General features: G+C 56.0%; 2 protein-coding genes across 7 annotated transcripts; both read right to left on the bottom strand.

Annotated features, from left to right (window-relative positions):
• Positions 1 to 217: 217 nt before the first annotated feature.
• LOC104068860 (claudin-16) lies at positions 218 to 6,788 on the bottom strand. 6 transcript variants are annotated; one of them, XM_054086138.1, is made up of 7 exons: positions 5,925 to 6,776; positions 4,545 to 4,953; positions 4,278 to 4,399; positions 3,822 to 3,924; positions 2,950 to 3,114; positions 2,485 to 2,802; positions 284 to 1,275 (listed from the first exon to the last, which is right to left on the bottom strand). In XM_054086138.1, exons 3-7 carry the CDS (start codon positions 4,389 to 4,391, stop codon positions 1,202 to 1,204), a joined length of 774 nt encoding a protein of 257 aa, XP_053942113.1. In that variant the 5' UTR covers positions 4,392 to 4,399; positions 4,545 to 4,953; positions 5,925 to 6,776; the 3' UTR covers positions 284 to 1,201. The 6 variants fall into 6 exon arrangements, with proteins under 6 accessions (XP_053942117.1, XP_053942113.1, XP_053942112.1 ...); XM_054086137.1 differs by having other exon boundaries at positions 4,545 to 4,915; XM_054086139.1 differs by having other exon boundaries at positions 4,545 to 4,877.
• A 1,961-nt stretch (positions 6,789 to 8,749) lies between these two features.
• On the bottom strand, positions 8,750 to 15,281 carry CLDN19 (claudin 19). The gene is made up of 5 exons (XM_054085842.1): positions 15,003 to 15,281; positions 13,855 to 14,019; positions 13,477 to 13,564; positions 12,349 to 12,495; positions 8,750 to 10,367 (listed from the first exon to the last, which is right to left on the bottom strand). The coding sequence occupies exons 1-5, from the start codon at positions 15,220 to 15,222 to the stop codon at positions 10,316 to 10,318; spliced, it is 672 nt and encodes a 223-aa protein (XP_053941817.1). The 5' UTR covers positions 15,223 to 15,281; the 3' UTR covers positions 8,750 to 10,315.
• Positions 15,282 to 17,232: the final 1,951 nt, after the last annotated feature.

The following is a 17,232-nucleotide window of genomic DNA, read 5'->3' as shown; positions in this document are numbered from 1 at the left end:
TCAATCCTCAGGAAAGACATTTTCCCCAATATCCAATCTAAGCCCTCCCTGCTGCAACTTTCTTCTCGTCCCATAACCTGTCACTTGGGAGAAGAGACCAACACCCACCTCACCACAACCTCCTTTTAGGTAGTGGTAGAGAGTGATGAGGTCCCCTCTCAGCCTCCTCTTCTCCAGCTAAACAGCCCCAGGACCCTCAGACGCTCCCAGAACCCCTGTTCTCCAGACCCTTCCCCAGCTCCGTTCCCCTCTCTGGATGCACTCCAGCCCCTCAAGGTCCTTCTTGCACTGAGAGACCCAAAGCTGAACCCAGGATTCGAGGTGCAGCCTCACCAGCACCAAGTCCAGGGGGACGATCCCTTCCCTGCTCCTGCTGGCTGCACCGTGGCTGATCCGAGTCAGGATGCTGGTGGCCTTCTTGGCCACTGCTGGCTCATGTTCTGAAGCCCCTGCAGGCGCTTTCTGCCCGGATCCCCTGCTCTGACCCTTGGGTGAGGGGTAGGGGAATAAGGACAATAACCAAGCAGTCAGCGGCTGCGGCCGTTTGAGGGTATTGGGGATTCCGCTTTGCTTTCACAATGGTTTGTAAGTGCAGAAGGGCGAGAATCCACTTGGAAAACAGAATTCCCTTTTGATGTGGGCTTGCAAACTCAGCTCTGCAGGCGGAGCCCTTCACCAGGCACCAACTGACCTTCTGCCTGACGTGGATGGCTACGAACTCCCTCCAACATCACCCTTGGTGACGTTCATTCTCGCTTCGGGCTCCTCGCCGTAGCCAGTTGTTCAACGTGAAGCCGACGCTGATGGATTTCTGGGCGCGGGTTTGTTTTCCCGCAGGTTGAGGCTCGGGACCACATGGAGTCAGTGTTGCTCTGTGCAGGAGACGCTTCCACCCAACCCCTCCAAAGCAATGGCAGAGCAGCTCCTCTGCCCTCTGTGTCCCAACAGCCTCCCCAGAGCGTTTGGTGGTGGCTTTTCTCAAAGCGACACTTTTCTGGCATTTTATTTTCATGAAACCGGCTGGAAGCGGGGAAAGAAATCCCTCCCCTGTGGGTGGCTTTGGCAGCAACGTTTTGCAGCCACCGACGTCGCGGTTCGCGTCACCTCTGCGGTCGCAGCCCTGTGGTAGTCGCGGTGACGTCCCAGTACGGGTGATGGTGTTTGCTGGTGTGGGGTTGGGGGGCAGAGGTGCCGCTGCCCGTCACACGCGGGAGTCCATCGCGTACATCTTGCGGGGCTGGGGGTGGTTCTGGGGCTGCCGGCGGCTGTCGGGGGCTGCCAGCAAAGAGTTGGGGTTGTGTCACGGCTGGCAAATAGTGGGGGGCTCGGGGTTGCCACAGCATGGGGACATGGTGGAGAAATCATGGAATGGGTTGAGTTGGAAGGGACCTGAAAGATCATCTAATTCCATACCCCTCCCCTGCCATGGGCAGGGACACCTCCCACTGGATCAGGGGCCCAAACCTCCATCCAACCTGGCCTTGAACCCCTCCAGGGATGGGGCAGCCACCACTTCTTGGGGTGTTCCAGGGCCTCTCCACCCTCATTGTGAAGAAATCCCTCCCTATGTCCAGTCTAACTCTGCCCCTCTCCAGTTTACACCCATTGCCCCTCATCCTATCACTCCAAGCCTTTGTGAACAGCCCCTCCACAGCTTTCCTGTAGCCCCTTCAGGCCCTGGGAGGTCGCTATAAGATCTCCTCGGAGCTTTCTCTTCTCCAGGCTGAACAAGCCCAGCCTGTCCTCGCAGGGAAGGTGCTCCAGGTGAACCCAGGTGGCCAGGGCTGTGGGGTCACCTCCCACTCTGTAGGGCCAGGCACCAGGGTTGGAGAAAGTGGCTGCCACAGTATCTCCTGATGGTGGAACAGCCAGGTTTCTGCAGGCGCATCGTTGTGACCGCCGGCTAAGGCTTTGCCTGGTCACTGAGTTCCAGCATGGCCACTACTTTAGGTAAAGGTCAACTCGCCTTCACCAGGACCTCAAGATCATAGTATCATAGTATCATAGAACAGTTTGGGTTGGAAGGGACCTTAAAGATCATCCAGTTCCAACCTTCGTGCCATGGGAAGGGACATCCCACTGGCTCAGGCTGCCCAAGGCCCATCCAACCTGGCCTGGAACACCTCCAGGGATGGGGCAGCCACCACTGCTCTGGGAACCTGTTCCAGGGTCTCACCACTCTCATGGTGAAGAAATTCTTCCTAATGTCCAGTCTAAATCTGCCCCTCTCCAGTTTATATCCATTCCCCCTCATCCTATCCCCACAAACCTTTATGAACAGCCCCTCTCCAGCTTTTCTGTAGCCCCTTCAGGCATTGGAAGGTCACTATAAGGTCTCCTCAGAGCCTTCTCTTCTCCAGGCTGAACAACCCCAACTTTCTCAGCCTGTCCTCGTAGGGAATCCACAGGAATCCTCTTGTAAAGATCCCACAGGAACGTTTCTGCACCCCCTCCGTGCCCCTAAGGGGCTCACGGGGCCCTCACCCAGTCCAGTCCTGCCCGGTGTCCTCCTGGTTTGGCGCTGGGCCCCCACCCTCTGCTCCGCTCCTTCATCCCATGCGTATCTCTGAGGGGGCAAAGGGTGTCTGGGGTGGGACAGAACAGACCGACCTGTGCAGGCGTGGAGGCAGCAGGTGAGCAGGATGGATGCCACAAGGCAGCCTGTTGAACCAGCCATCCCCAACCAGCACGACCACCCGAAGTCGTAGTGGACCCCCAGGAATATATTGTGGGACACCAACATGGCCCTCTCCACGTAGACGTCCACCGCGTACCACACGGAGCCCACAAGGCCCAGGATGCCTAGGAGGAATGGGGCTGGTTAAGAAAGAACTGTAGAACCCCCCCAACTCCCCAAGACCCCTCTTGGGTGTCCAAGCTCTCAGCATCCCCCCCTGCTCCCTGTTGGGACACCAGATCCATTTGCCCCGAGCTCTCCCAACAACGCACTCCCAATGCCGAGGATGACACCGGCCCCGTAGCACATCTTCAGTTTGACATAAGGATCTTCCTTGAGGAATTTGATGCAGTCAAGCCCAAGGAGCAACGTGGTCAGAGCCAGGCCAGCCAGGAGGTCCGCTGCGATCAGCAGGGTCCGCGTCACCACGATCTTCACTGGGCAGGGGAGGAGAACCAACAGAAAGGAGACTGAGGAATGGTCAGATACATGATGGGGGATGATGTGACCGAGAGCAGCCCTGAGGAGAAGGACTTGGGGTGCTGGTCAAAGAGAAGCTCGACATGAGCCATCAATGTGTGCTCACAGTCTAGAAACCAACCGTGTCCTGGGCTGCATCAAAAGAAGTGTGACCAGCAGGACCAGGAAAGGGATTCTGCCCCTCTGGTGAGACCTCATCTGGACCCTCATGTCCAGTTATGGAATCCTCAGCACTGGGAGGACATGTTGCTTTTGGAGCAAGTCCAGAGGAGGCCACAGAGATGATGCGAGAGCTGGAGAACCTCCTGTACGAGGCCCAGCTGAGAGGGTTGGGGCTGTTCAGCCTGGAGACGAGAAGGCTGCGGGAGACCTTATAACGACCTTATAGGAGCTGCACCTCATCTCGGAGTGCAGAACACCTTTGTTGAGAGATGGCAGAATTTCATGACCTCTCTCCTACTTGGTGCCCCCATGGCAGACCTCCTGGCCCATGGGTCGCTGCCCAAACCGTGTAGATGGGACAGGAGACCAGGAGAAACCTTAGGCCTTCATCACTAAGTGGTGAAGGCCACCCCTTTGCAGCAAGGGTCATCTTGTCAAAAAGGGAGGACAGGAAACTCTTAGCTGTGAACTTAACAGATGTCTCGAGGCCGTGCTGTCTCACCTGGATGGTCAGCCAAGATGGAGTCATACTGGTCACAGGTCCTGACCCCATCCTGCATGTTGGTGACACACTCCCTCCAAAGGCCTCGGCATTTGTGGCTCACCTGGAGGCAGGAGAGAGACACTCAAGCAAAAAGCACCAAGAAGCACCCTGGCTCCCCAAAGATGTCCCAGCCTGGCAAGGCAGATCTCCAGCTCCCTCCACCCAAGCTGGACACATCCTGGTGACTCCTTTCCCATGCCTTGCTCTCTTATCTTCTTCTCCTGCTCCAGCATGTCCCTGCCTCTCTCATCCTCCAACTCATGCAGAAAGGGTCATGTCCCACCATGACCCCTTTCCAAGCCCTCAGAGACGTGGTGCAAGCCCATGGATGTCAAGGCACCCACCACTTTGCTCCCAGTTGCTAACCTCAAACATGACTGTCCTGCTAACCTCAAAGATGGTTGCTCTGCTCACCTCCAAGCTGTCATCAGCGTTCACCATCCAGCAGTCGGTGCACGTGGCCAGGAGCAGGAAGAGGGTTGAGAGAAGAGCAAGACCAAATGCCGTCATCTGCAAGGCTGCACTCATGAGGTCACCTGCAAGTGTGCAGAGAAGTCCACCGCTTCTTCTCTGGCCACTTCCCAGGTACCTGATCTACCAAGGACATGGTGTCCTCTAGATCCCTGTGGGTCAGCTGGAACCCATCTCATGGTCCTCAGCGCCTCCAAAATGCTCTGATACCCTTAGGCAAGGTTGGGCCACCAGCTGGGCACGTAGACTGGGTCTTCAGGGGGGACACATGATTTTGCAGTGGAGACACCGGGGCTGCTCTCTGGGTGGCTTCTCTTCCAAACAGAGTCTGAAGTTTCCAACTGGCCCTTTGGGAATGAAGAGCTGCTGGAAATCACGGTCAAATCCTGATGGCAAACCCTGTGATCTCTGCATGTGCCTCCTGATATCCTGAGGTTTCTCTTGATGCCTCCATCTTCACGTCCATGTGATTCCCTGGGCAGGTCGCCTGCTTTTTATGGATTGTTTGGTTTTTTGAAGAAATTTCATCAAGTGTGGAAAGATCTGGAGTGGGGAATCAGCGAGTGTCCCATGGAGATGTCCTAAACGCTAGCAGCAAACCCGAAGAAAACATCTCCCACTGGGGAGGTTGGTGGTGGCTGATGGGGAAGGGAAAGGGAAAGGGAAAGGGAAAGGGAAAGGGAAAGGGAAAGGGAAAGGGAAAGGGAAAGGGAAAGGGAAAGGGAAAGGGAAAGGGAAAGGGAAAGGGAAAGGGAAAGGGAAAGGGAAAGGGAAAGGGAGGGAAAGGGAAAGGGAGGGAAAGGGAAGGGAAGGGAAGGGAAGGGAAGGGAAGGGAAGGGAAGGGAAGGGAAGGGAAGGGAAGGGAAGGGAAGGGAAGGGAAGGGAAGGGAAGGGAAGGGAAGGGAAGGGAAGGGAAGGGAAGGGAAGGGAAGGGAAGGGAAGGGAAGGGAAGGGAAGGGAAGGGAAGGGAAGGGAAGGGAAGGGAAGGGAAGGGAAGGGAAGGGAAGGGAAGGGAAGGGAAGGGAAGGGAAGGGAAGGGAAGGGAAGGGAAGGGAAGGGAAGGGAAGGGAAGGGAAGGGAAGGGAAGGGAAGGGAAGGGAAGGGAAGGGAAGGGAAGGGAAGGGAAGGGAAGGGAAGGGAAGGGAAGGGAAGGGAAGGGAAGGGAAGGGAAGGGAAGGGAAGGGAAGGGAAGGGAAGGGAAGGGAAGGGAAGGGAAGGGAAGGGAAGGGAAGGGAAGGGAAGGGAAGGGAAGGGAAGGGAAGGGAAGGGAAGGGAAGGGAAGGGAAGGGAAGGGAAGGGAAGGGAAGGGAAGGGAAGGGAAGGGAAGGGAAGGAAAGGAAAGGAAAGGAAAGGAAAGGAAAGGAAAGGAAAGGAAAGGAAAGGAAAGGAAAGGAAAGGAAAGGAAAGGAAAGGAAAGGAAAGGAAAGGAAAGGAAAGGAAAGGAAAGGAAAGGAAAGGAAAGGAAAGGAAAGGAAAGGAAAGGAAAGGAAAGGAAAGGAAAGGAAAGGAAAGGAAAGGAAAGGAAAGGAAAGGAAAGGAAAGGAAAAAGAGCCCTATTCAGACGGACAAGGGGCTCGGGGGCAACAGTACCTTTACTGCCAGGTCATCACTGCAGTGGAACTATGGCCAACCTCTTTGTCGCCGATGGCTGAGGCTGCGGCCGTGAGTCATGAAGGCTTTCAGGTGCCAATGGGATTTAATCCTGACCCACCTGCTGGAGTCCCGGCGATGCAGCACCAGACGGAGCCTGCGCTGGGCTATTTAAGGTTTTTCCAGGGCACGTCAGATGGGGTTTGCATTCCCCGGCGTGATGGGCATCCCTGCTGTGAAAGTGGTCAGAGGTTGGAATGGAGCCTCCTCAAAGCACATCACGTGTGGAAACCTGCGGGAACCCACTGGGAACGCTCCCTGGGTGGTGGACGCTGTGTCCCGGGCAAATATCCCACAATTTTCAATTAGACCTTTTAATTACTGCCCAGGAGCGAGTGGCGTGAGAGATGCTGGGACTCCACAACTGGTGCAGGAGAACCAGGGGGGTGCGGGTGGCTGGAGAAAGCAGCTGAAATGCAAGGAGGAAAGTAAGAACCCTTCGGGAGGGCTTGTGGCCCATCATGAAGACCCTGTTTCCCTCTCCATTAAGTGGAAACAAGTGACAAACACTGCAGTGGCTCTGGCTCAGGGGTGGTTATGGCTCAGGTGAGGCGTCCAGGTGGACCTCAGGGAGGTTTTTGTGACCCTGGGAAGTGGTTTCCCAGCTGCCCGGCACCGGGAACTGCCCCAAGGGATTCAGGTCCGTTTCCTGGTCCCCCGTTACTGGTAAAAGAAATTGCTTTTGCTCTTGAGCGATGCTGCATCAAACTGGAAACACAGGACATGGGGCTGTTGGAACGGGTCTGGAGGAGACCACGGAGATGATCCGAGGGCTGGAGCACCTTCCGTATGAGGACAGGCTGAGAGAGTTGGGGTTCCTCAGCCTGGAGAAGAGAAGGCTGTGGGGAGAGATTAGAGCAGCTTCCAGTATGGAAAGGGGCTCCAGGAAAGCTGGGGATGGGGTCTTCATCGCAGAGTGCAGGGAGAGGGTGAGGGGGAGGATTTTGAGCTGGAAGAGGGGAGATTGAGATGAGATCTTAGGGAGAAATGCTTTGCTGTTCAGGTGGTGAGGCCCTGGCCCAGGTTGCCCAGGGAAGCTGTGGCTGCCCCATCCATGGAGGTGTTCAAGGCCAGGTTGGATGGTTCTTGGAGCCCCTGATGCAGTGGGAAGTGTCCCTGCCCATGGCAGGGGTTGGAACTGGATGGGCTTTGAGGTCCCTTCCAACCCAAACCATTCCATGATCCTCTCCTCATCCCTGGGACCACCCTCAGCTCCCAGACCGGTGGAAAACGCAGCCTCACTCCCTTGTCACGGGTTAGATTCGAGACCCACTTGGGTTTTTAGGTTCGTTTGGGTTTTTTTTTTTTTTCCCCTCTCACTAATCCTCTGTGGCGTTGAACTGTGGGGATTTTGGGAACACAGCTCATCCTTGGCAAAGCTTTGAGCTCCAGCCCTGCAGAATCACCCGATGTGTGCAATTGCTAAGGCTTTCTTTGGGGTTATCCTGTTTTCCTGGGATTTCAGCACATGGCAGGGCCAGTGCTTGGGTGAAAATATCCAGGAGGATGTTTTCCTTCAGTTCCCAACGAGAAATCATGGTACTTGGATACCTATGACAAAGGTAAAACCTATTGCTAAAACTGCAATAGGTTTATATTCACAGAATCACGGAATCACCAGGTTGGAAAGGACCCACCGGATCATCGAGTCCAACCATTCCTAACACTCCCTTAAACCATGTCCCTCAGCACTTCATACTTCAAACAATCACTTTATGAGATATATATATATATATAAAATAATCAACTTGATTGTTGATTCCCACCTGAAACCCTTTGGAGGGGTGAGAAGGTGTGGGTAGACCTACCGGCCAGTGAAAAATGAAGGAATTTCCCTGGTTAATGAGGGTGAAAATAAGATCTTGTGGCCCACGAGGGTGGTAAAACCCATTTGTTAAAAAAAATGGTGCTGAGAGGAGACCCCAAACCTTTGTATTTTAGCACATGCTGTGCAGGATAAACCTGCTGTGGCTGGAAGGGAAAATAAAGAAATGAAGTTGTTTTCATCGCCTGGACGAGGCGGGGAGGGCTCTGCAGATGCCCTTGGGGCAGGGCAGCAAGTGAAAATGAATAAAAAGGATAAAAATGGATAAAACCACCATGGAACACAACCAGTCACAGCTCAGAGGCGTGAGAAACGCTGCGCTGCATGCAGAGCAGCTGCAGGCGTCGTGCCGAGGGCAGCAATGCCACAGGGATTTCTTGGTGCTAAAACCACCGTTAGCAAAGAAACGGGCTTTGAAAATTATTTTAATAGTTTTAATTTTAAGAAAAAAAAAAAGATTATTTTTATTTTCCTGCTTTATTATCTTGGTGGGATTTGCTGCGATCAGGGGTGTCATTTTCCCTTATTTCTGCCTATTTTAAAGTGGATGTGAGTTCATGGATTGATAGAATCATGGAATGGTTGGAGTTGGAAGGGACTTTAAAGCCCATATAGTTACACCCCCTGCCATGGGCAGGGACATCCCACTGGATCAGGGGTTCCAAGTCCCATCCAGCCTGGCCTTGGACACCTCCAGGGATGGGGCATCAATGACTTCTCCGGGCAACCTGTTCCAGGGCCTCCCCACCTGAACAGCAAACATTTCTCCCCAAGATCTCATCTCCATCTCCACTCTTTCAGCTGAAAACCCTTCCCCTCATCCTCTCCCTGCTCTCCTGATCCAGAGCCCCTCCCCAGCTTTCCTGGAGCCCCTTTCAGCCCTGGAAGCTGCTCTAAGGTCTCCCTGCAGCCTTCTCTTCTCCAGACTGAACAACTCAAACTCTCTCAGCAGGTCTTCATAGAAGAGGTGGGACTCTACAGGGATGTCCCTGCCCATGGAAGGGGGGTTGGAACTAGATGATCATTAAGGTCCCTTCCAACCCAAACTATTCTATGATTCTACAATTCTAAGAGGTTCTCCAGCCCTCAGATCATCTCCATGGCCTCCTCTGGACTTGTTCCAACAGTTCCATGTCCTTCCTGTGATGAGGACTCCACAATTGGACACGAAGTTCCAAGGGGGTCTCACCAGAGCGGAGCAGAAGGGCAGAATCCTCTCCCTGGTCCTGCTGGTCCCACTGCTCCGGGCGCAGCCCAGGACACGGTTGGTTTCTGGGCTGTCAGTGACGCAACAGCTACACCAAAACACCTCAATATTGTTCATCACACTGATTTTTATTTGGCAAAAGCAGAGTGGTGGAAGGGGACGGACACATTTCAGCCTGGATGCGCTATGGACAAAGGCAGATCCCACGTATTGCAGTGAGCCCAACATCCCGTTCCCATATTTTATCACGCTTCGCCCTGTGCAGAACACACGAGGGATTGTTTGGAGGACAGTGGGGGCCTTTGTACCCCCAAACACGTTATCGCAGCTCAACTATTTTTCCCACCCAGCACCCCACCCTTGACGTGCTTCCAGGCTGGGCATCCATTCCCAGGGAGCCCTTGGGTGACCCACAGAGCTGTCACGGGAGTCACCAAGGACCCCAAATCGCTGTTTGCAGAGGTGGGATGCAGTGTATCCGTGGTCCAGGTGCTGTGGGCAGGACAAGGATGCTGAGATAAGACATCAGCCATGTAAAAACGTAGGTGGGAAGCATCATCTTCCAAGGAAAACCAAGCATTGCATCACAAGGAGTGGTCCCCGCCCCTCCACAGGGAAAGCAAAAATCAGCTTTAATTAGCAAAGCAGCCCGTTAGGCACAAACCAGCTCTGAGATGACAGCAAATAAAGGAAAGCCCAGCTTTGAGGGTCCATCAGAGGAGGATGCTGGTGACATTCCAGCCTCCAGAAGAGCCCTGCGAGGGGACTGAACCTGAGATCCTCGGTGCAGCGCTGCTCTGGGGGACACCTGGGCTCTTCTGTGGGCTCAGCCTTAAATCCAGCACTTTTTAAGGCCAAATTCCCTCCTTTCACAGCAACACCTAGCAAAAAAAACTTGAGTTTTTTTAGCCAGAGACGCAGAAAACGGTCAGGATGGGGAGAATCCCCTTCGTCGAAGCCAAGGAGCAGCTTGGGATTTGGGAGAGGAAAGAACAAAGAGGCGATTGCAGAAAGATGACCACAATCAGAAATATTTTAATACCACTGAGTCACAAAAAAAAAGCATTTAAAACCCCAACCCGGCCCCATTCCCACCACACACCCGGAGGGGAGTGAATGTAATTTTATAGTAAAAGAATAAAACCGTTTTTTTTTTTTTCCTGCAGCACGCTGGGCTTGATACAAAAACATCTTTGGGATGGGTTTTCTTCCCAATCCTCACACGGGAGCTTTAGGTGGGGGTTTCTGGACCCCCATCACTTGGGTGCAGCCACCCCAGCACCCATGGGTGAAGCCAGGCTACAGGCGCTGCTCTGCCCTGAGGGGTGAAGGAGGCTTTTTTACAGGGGGTCTGCGATTTAAAAGAGAAAAAAAGGGGCTGTCAGCCTGCGGGAGAGAGAGAAATGACCCCCCTGGAGGGAAAAACCAGCATCGCTTCCCATCCAGCAGGATCTGACCCGAAGCAGCGCACTGGCATAGAATAAAATAGAGGGAAAGGAGGGAAAAGAAGGGGGAAAGGAGGTAAAAAGGGGGAGAAAGGAGGTAAAAGAGGTGGGAAGGAGGTAGAAGAGAGGGAAAGGAGGTAGAAGAGGGGGGAAGGAGGAAGAAGGGGGGAAAGGAGGAAGAAGGGGGGAAAGGACGTAAAAGAGGGGGAAAGGAGGTAGAAGAGGGGGGAAAGGAGGTAGAAGAGGGGGAAAGGAGGTAGAAGAGGGGGGAAAGGAGGTAGAAGAGGGGGAAAGGAGGTAGAAGAGAGGGAAAGGAGGTAAAAGAGGGGGAAAAGGAGGTTGAAGAGGGGGGAAAGGAGGTAAAAGGGGTGGAAAGGAGGTAGAAGAGGGGGAAATGGAGGGAAAAGGAGGGAAGACGGAGGGAAAAGGGGGGGAAACGGAGAGAAAAGGGGGAAATGGAGGGAAAAGAAGAGGAAGTGGAGGTAAAAGGGGAGGAAAGGAGGGAAAAGAGGGGAGAAAGGAAATTAAAAACATAGAATTATAGAATGGTTTGGGTTGGAAGGGACCTCAAAGCCCATCCAGTTCCACAACCCCCGCCATGGGCAGGGACACCTCCCACTGGATCAGGGGCTCCAAGCCCCATCCAACCTGGCCTGGAACCCCTCCAGGGATGGGGCAGCCACCACTGCTCTGGGCAACCTGGGCCAGGGCCTCCCCACCCTCACAGCAAAACATTTCTCCCTAAGATCTCATCTCAATCTCCCCTCTTGCAGCTTAAACATCAGCTACTTCAGGTCACTGGGATTAGAAAACACTAAAATATCGATATTCAAGCTCTTTGGGTCATTCCTGCTGGTTTTCCCTACAGGACACCTGGCCCGGCACATGCGATAAGGATGGATGGATGGATGGATGGATGGATGGATGGATGGATGGAGTTTCAGTGGAATGGGGGGATTTACAGAGGTATCAGAGCTGCGGTGCTCAAAGAGACGTTAGTAGTGCTCCAGGCGAGGTACAAGGAGGTGGAGGCAATTAGAACATCAGCATTTGGAGACTTCACCACCCACTTCAGGGGATTCTGTCAGGGCAAGAGGGATGCAGACCCAGCGGGGAGGCATCAGACCCCATGGCTCTGTCCATCTGTTACCTGGAACAGCCGCGCTGGGCACCAAAAGTGAAAACAAACCACAGCTTTGTGCTCCAAGCCCCTTCTTTCCCTGTTTTAATTTGCCCTACGCCGTTTATTCTTCTGCCTAACAAGGCTACATATTTGTGCCTGGGGAGAAACGAGCCCCGGGCAGGTTTTAGCTCAGCTGGATCCCAGCAACCAGTCTCCAATCAAGAAGTAATCATGATTATAATAAAGCGGCGTTCGGGTAGCAGGGAGGGAAGGGCCTCGCACCCCGATGCTCTCTGCCAAGGCTGGGCTGGCTCTGATGGAGGTGGGTGCTGCTTCATCCCGGGAAAACCAAGCATCGTCTTCATTCCCTGCTTGTTCCCCAAACCAGGGCTGCAGGAACAGCAGAGGAGGACAGCACAAAGCGCCTCTGTGCAGCCCACCCCCGCGGGACCAGCATCGCGCCCCCATGGGACCGCAGCACCCCGGCGCTCCGCAGAGTCCACGTGATGGATGGACGTGGTCCAGCCACCCACAATCCCGGCCATCCTTGGTGGGGGGACCCACCCGGCAGCCTGGATATGGAAGCTACAAGCCCCAAATCCCCTATTTTAGAGGCTGGTGCTGCACACAGCGCCGAAACCTGGAAGCTGAGGAGGAGCAGAAAGGTCTCCTGGGGCATCCAGGGACGGGATGCTCCAGGGTCTTGCCTGATTTTGGGAGGGAAGGGAGCGCTGGGCAGTGGGAAGGGTTGGGATCAGACGTACTCCCGAGCCGTGGAAGGCTGCGACTGCCGGTAGTACGGCTGCGCCCGACGCTCCTTGGTGGAGCAGGAGCAGCAGAGCAGAGCACCTCCCAGCATGCTGAGGCTGGCGGCCCCCCAGCCGATGAAGAGAGCGGAGCCGAACTCGTACCTGTGGGGAGAGAGGGGAGCGTCAGGGAGTGGGGAGAAAAGGGAGAGCAAACTGAGATGGGCACAGGGATGCTGGAAGCCCTGGCAAGGTGATGTTGAGGCAGATGTTGGGTCTTCTTCGCTCTGTCAATCCCCATCCGTCACACTGATCCAGCAACTATGTTTAATCCTCCCTTGCTCTGAAACTCATGGAATCACAGAATCATGGAATGGTTTGGGTCAGAAGGGATCTAAAAGCCCATCCAGTCCTACCCCCTGCCATGGGCAGGGACACCTCCCACTGGATCAGGGGCTCCAAGTCCCATCCAACCTGGCCTGGAACCCCTCCAGGGATGGGGCAGCCACCACTGCTCTGGGCAACCTGGGCCAGGGCCTCCCCACCCTCACAGATCTTATCTCAATCTTCCCTCTTGCAGCGGAAATCATTCCCCCTCATCCTATCCCTGCAATCCCTGATCCAGAGCCCCTCCCCAGCTTTACTGGAGCCCCTTTCAGCACTGGAAGCTGCTCTAAGGTCTCCCCATAGCCTTCTCTTCTCCAGAGTGAACAGCCCCAACTCTCTCAGCCTATCCTTGTACAGGAGGTTCTCCAGCCCTCGGATCATCTCCATGGCCTCCTCTGGGCTCTCTCCAACAGCTCCATGTCCTTCCTGTGCTGAGGACTCCAGAACTGGACGCAGAGCTCCAGGTGGGGTCTCACCAGAGCAGAGCAGAGAGTGAAATCCCTTCCCTCGCTCTGGATGCATCCTAGGACACGGTTGGTTTCTGGACTCCCCATGAACACTCTCACTCTGCCGCAGCGTAAACTCATGGGTGATACCAACTAAGGCATCAGGGAGATCTAAAACACAGCAGCTATTGGTGACACAGGTCCCACCCTGGCTGCCCGGCACGTCTGCCCGTGACCCAACATGTTGACAGAACCAGAGAGAGAAGGTCCTACGGGATTCAGATAAAGAGCATCCCCCAAGCAGGGCTCTTACTTGGCATTCTTGGGGACACCGTTGTCCCTGAAGAACTCTTGAGTCACCCGTGCTGCATACATGGACACGGCGGTCAACGTGCACAAACCTGGACATAGAATCATGGAATGGTTTGGGTTGGAAGGGACCTTTAAGGTCATTTAGTCTACACCCTCTATGAGTCTATGATTAAATGAGCAGTTCAACCAGACGTCAAACATCAAACATCAGCAACACTCAGCCCATCACCTCCTTCCATCAAACAACTCAAAAGGTGTCTGAGGTCTTTTGCATCAGAGAGGTGCAAATGTTGGAAAACGTTAATTGCACCACATATAACCTTCCTGGAATGGTTATGTGTTTGTCTCTACGCTAAAACAAGGGTTGGAGCTGCCTTACCGGAGAGGATGAAGAAGACACCACCAGCAACAGCAACGCGGCCCTTGGTAACGGGATCACTTTCCCCAACTTTGGTGCATTTCATGCCCACCACGCTCACAACGACTCCGAAGAATCCCAGGAGGAGAGAAATCACCATGAGAGCCCGGGTGGTCTGGATGTGAACTACAAGGGTGAGGGAGAAAAGCCGCTCGCCAAGGGTGTGCTTTCGGCCACAGCCGTCTCTCTCAAAGCAAGGTCACCTCAACCCACGCTGGGGATGAACCTGTCCTTAACCCCATCCTCGCTGCCGCGCTCCCATGTCACCTGCACAGCTGGTGGGGAGCCCTCAGCACAACCCAGTGCCCTCCCTGACCTTCTCACCCATCACACTCCTCCTCGCTGTGATTTCCCAAGCTGGGAAACCCCTTGCCTGCAGCGCTGCCACGGTCCACAAATGCCACAGGGGTGACACAAAGTCCCTGGGCTGTAATATCCCCATGCGGCACTGTCTGTCCCCAAACGTGATGCCCACCCTGGAGCTCAGACCCACACAGACCGGGGGTCTCAGACCCACAGAGGGGCTCAGACCCATAGGAGAGGGGTGTCAGACCCACAGAGGGGCTCAGACCCATAGGAGAAGGGTGTCAGACCCACAGGAGAGCTCAGACCCATAGGAGAAGGGTGTCAGACCCACAGAGGGGCTCAGACCCATAGGAGAAGGGTGTCAGACCCACAGGAGAGCTCAGACCCATAGGAGAAGGGGGGGGGGGATCAGACCCACAGAGGGGCTCAGACCCATAGGAGGAGGGTGTCAGACCCACAGAATATCTCAGACCTATAGGAGAAGGGGGGGATCAGACCCACAGAGGGGCTCAGACCCATAGGAGGAGGGTGTCAGACCCACAGAAGATCTCAGACCCATATGAGAGAGGTGTCAGACCCACAGGAGAGCTCAGACCCATAGGAGAAGGGGGTATCAGACCCACAGAGGGACTCAGACCCATAGGAGAGGGGTATCAGACCCACAGAGGGGCTCAGACCCATAGGAGAGGGGTGTCAGACCCACAGAGGGACTCAGACCCACAGGAGGGGGTTCAGACCCGCAGGGGGGACTCAGACCCAGAGGTCCCCTGACTCTCCCCGGGCGGAGCTGCCCCGGTACCCACCGTCGAGGGAGAGGAGCGACTCGTGGAGGCGGCACTGCACCTGTCCGGTGCTCTGCGCGGCGCAGCTCATCCACAGACCCTGGTGCAGCCCCACGGCCGTGATGATGGCGTCCCCGGCGTAGGAGCTCTGCCTCCAGTGGGGCAGCACTGCGGCCGCTATCGCCGCCACCCACCCGCCCAGCGCCGCCAGGTACCCTGCGAGCTCCCGTGCCGCGCCCATCGCCCCGAACCGGCCCCGCACTAACAGCACCGGCCCCGCCGACCGCCCCGCACCGAACGGGCTGCCCAGGACCGGGACACACCCGACCCCGCCCCGCGAGGCCCCGCCCCAACCGGCATGGCCACGCCCCGAGCCAGCATGGCCACGCCCCCAGCCAGCATGGCCACACCCACGTCCAGTATGGTCCCGTCCTCAGTCAGGCATGGCCACGCCCCCATCCACCATGGCTATGCCTCCATCCAGCATGGCCACACCCCCAGCCAGCATAACCACGCCCACATCCAGTATGGCCCCATCCTCTATCCAGCATGGCCACGCCCCTGTCCAGCATGGCCACACCCCCACCCAGCATGGTCACGCCCCATCCAGCATAGTCACGCCCTGTAAGCATGGCCACGCCCCCTTCCAACATGGCCACGCCCCATAAAGCATGACCATGCCCCCAGCCAGCATAGTCCCGCTCCCCATCCAGCATGGCCACGCCCCATCCAGCATGGCCACACCCCATCCAGCATGGCCACGCCCCTTCACTCTAACCACGCCCCACTAGCCCCGCCCCAATCCAGCCTGGCCGTGCCCTTATTCGGTCTGGCCACGCCCCCCAAAGATGCCCACGCCCCATCCATTTTGGCCATGCCCCTTCAACCTGGCCACACCCTATCCAGCCTCTACATCCCTATCCCGACTGGCCACGCCCCATCCATCCTGGCCACGCCCCTTCAGTCTGGCCACGCCCCATCCTGCGCCTCTACACCCCTATTCCCACTGGCCATGCCTCCATCGACCAGGCCACACCCCCACTCAGTCTGGTCACGCCTCCAACCGGTCTGGTCACGCCCCCATCAGTCTGACCACGCCTCCTTCAGCATGGCCATGCCACAATCCAAGCTGACCACGCCCCTATCTCGAATGGCCAAGCCCCATCCCACCTGTCCACGCCCCCATCCCATGTGACCATCCAGCCCCAGCCCCGCCCCATTCTCTCTGGCCACGCCCCTATCTTTTCTGGCTCTGCCCTCACCCCACTCGACCACGCCCCATCCTGGCAAGCCACACCTACTTTCCCAGCCTGGCCACGCCCCTTTTCACCAGGCCACGCCCCCAGGAGATGGGGTCTTCCCAAGAGGAGGGACAAGGGCATTGGGGGGGGCAGTGCAGGGGGTCCTGGCAAGGGGAAGATCCAGGGCCTTCGGGGAGATTGAGGGCTTCTGGGGAGGAGATAAGGGTTGGAGGGGAGATTTAGGTGGGAGTAGGGAGAGCCTGGGATTCCGGAGCAGATTTGGGTTATGGAGGGGCAGGAGATTTGGGGCATGGGGGAAAAGACTGGGGTCCAGGGGAGGGGTGATGTGGAGTCTGAGGAGGAAGATTTGGATTTTAAAGGGGAGATTTGGGCTGGAGCCGGATGGAGGCGGGAATCCTGGGGCAGATTTTGGTTGGGTGGGAGAAGATATGGGGCCTGAGGGGTGAGTTTTGTGTAGGAGATGGAAGGTTTAGGGCTTTGGGGAGTGATTTAGGGACTGGGGGGGGAGGATGGGGGTTGAATGAGGGCAGATTTGGGTCTGAGGTGGGAGATTTGGGGCCTAAAGGGGAGACGGGTCCTGGGCGTGTCGGAGAGGGGGAAAAATTTGGGGACTTAGGGTGGGGATTTGAGTCTGGGGCCAGAGATTTGGGGCCTGGGGGGGTGACTGGGGGCTCGTGGGGGGAATTGGATCAAAGGGGGGGGAGATTTGGGGTCTTAGGGGGAGGCTGGGGTCCTGGGGGAGATGTGGGTCGAAGGGGGCACAGATTGGGTTTGGGGGGATTTGGGGGGCAGTCGGGGGTCCAGAGGGGGGAGATGTGGGAGGAAGGAGAGGCTGAATCTGGGGGAATGTGGTTATTGGGGGAGGTGTGGGGGGAGATTTGGGTCTGAAGGGGAAAACTAAGGACCTGGAGGAGGACTTAGAGTGATAATTGGGTTGGGGAGGGGGGAAGATTTGAGGGGATTTGGGTCCTGGGGGGGGATTATGGGTC

This window comes from Cuculus canorus, chromosome 21, assembly GCF_017976375.1.
Source record: "Cuculus canorus isolate bCucCan1 chromosome 21, bCucCan1.pri, whole genome shotgun sequence".
Lineage (NCBI taxonomy): Eukaryota > Metazoa > Chordata > Aves > Cuculiformes > Cuculidae > Cuculus > Cuculus canorus.
The sequence above is the reverse complement of the archived record's forward strand: the minus strand, read 5'-3'. Positions and strand labels throughout refer to the sequence as shown.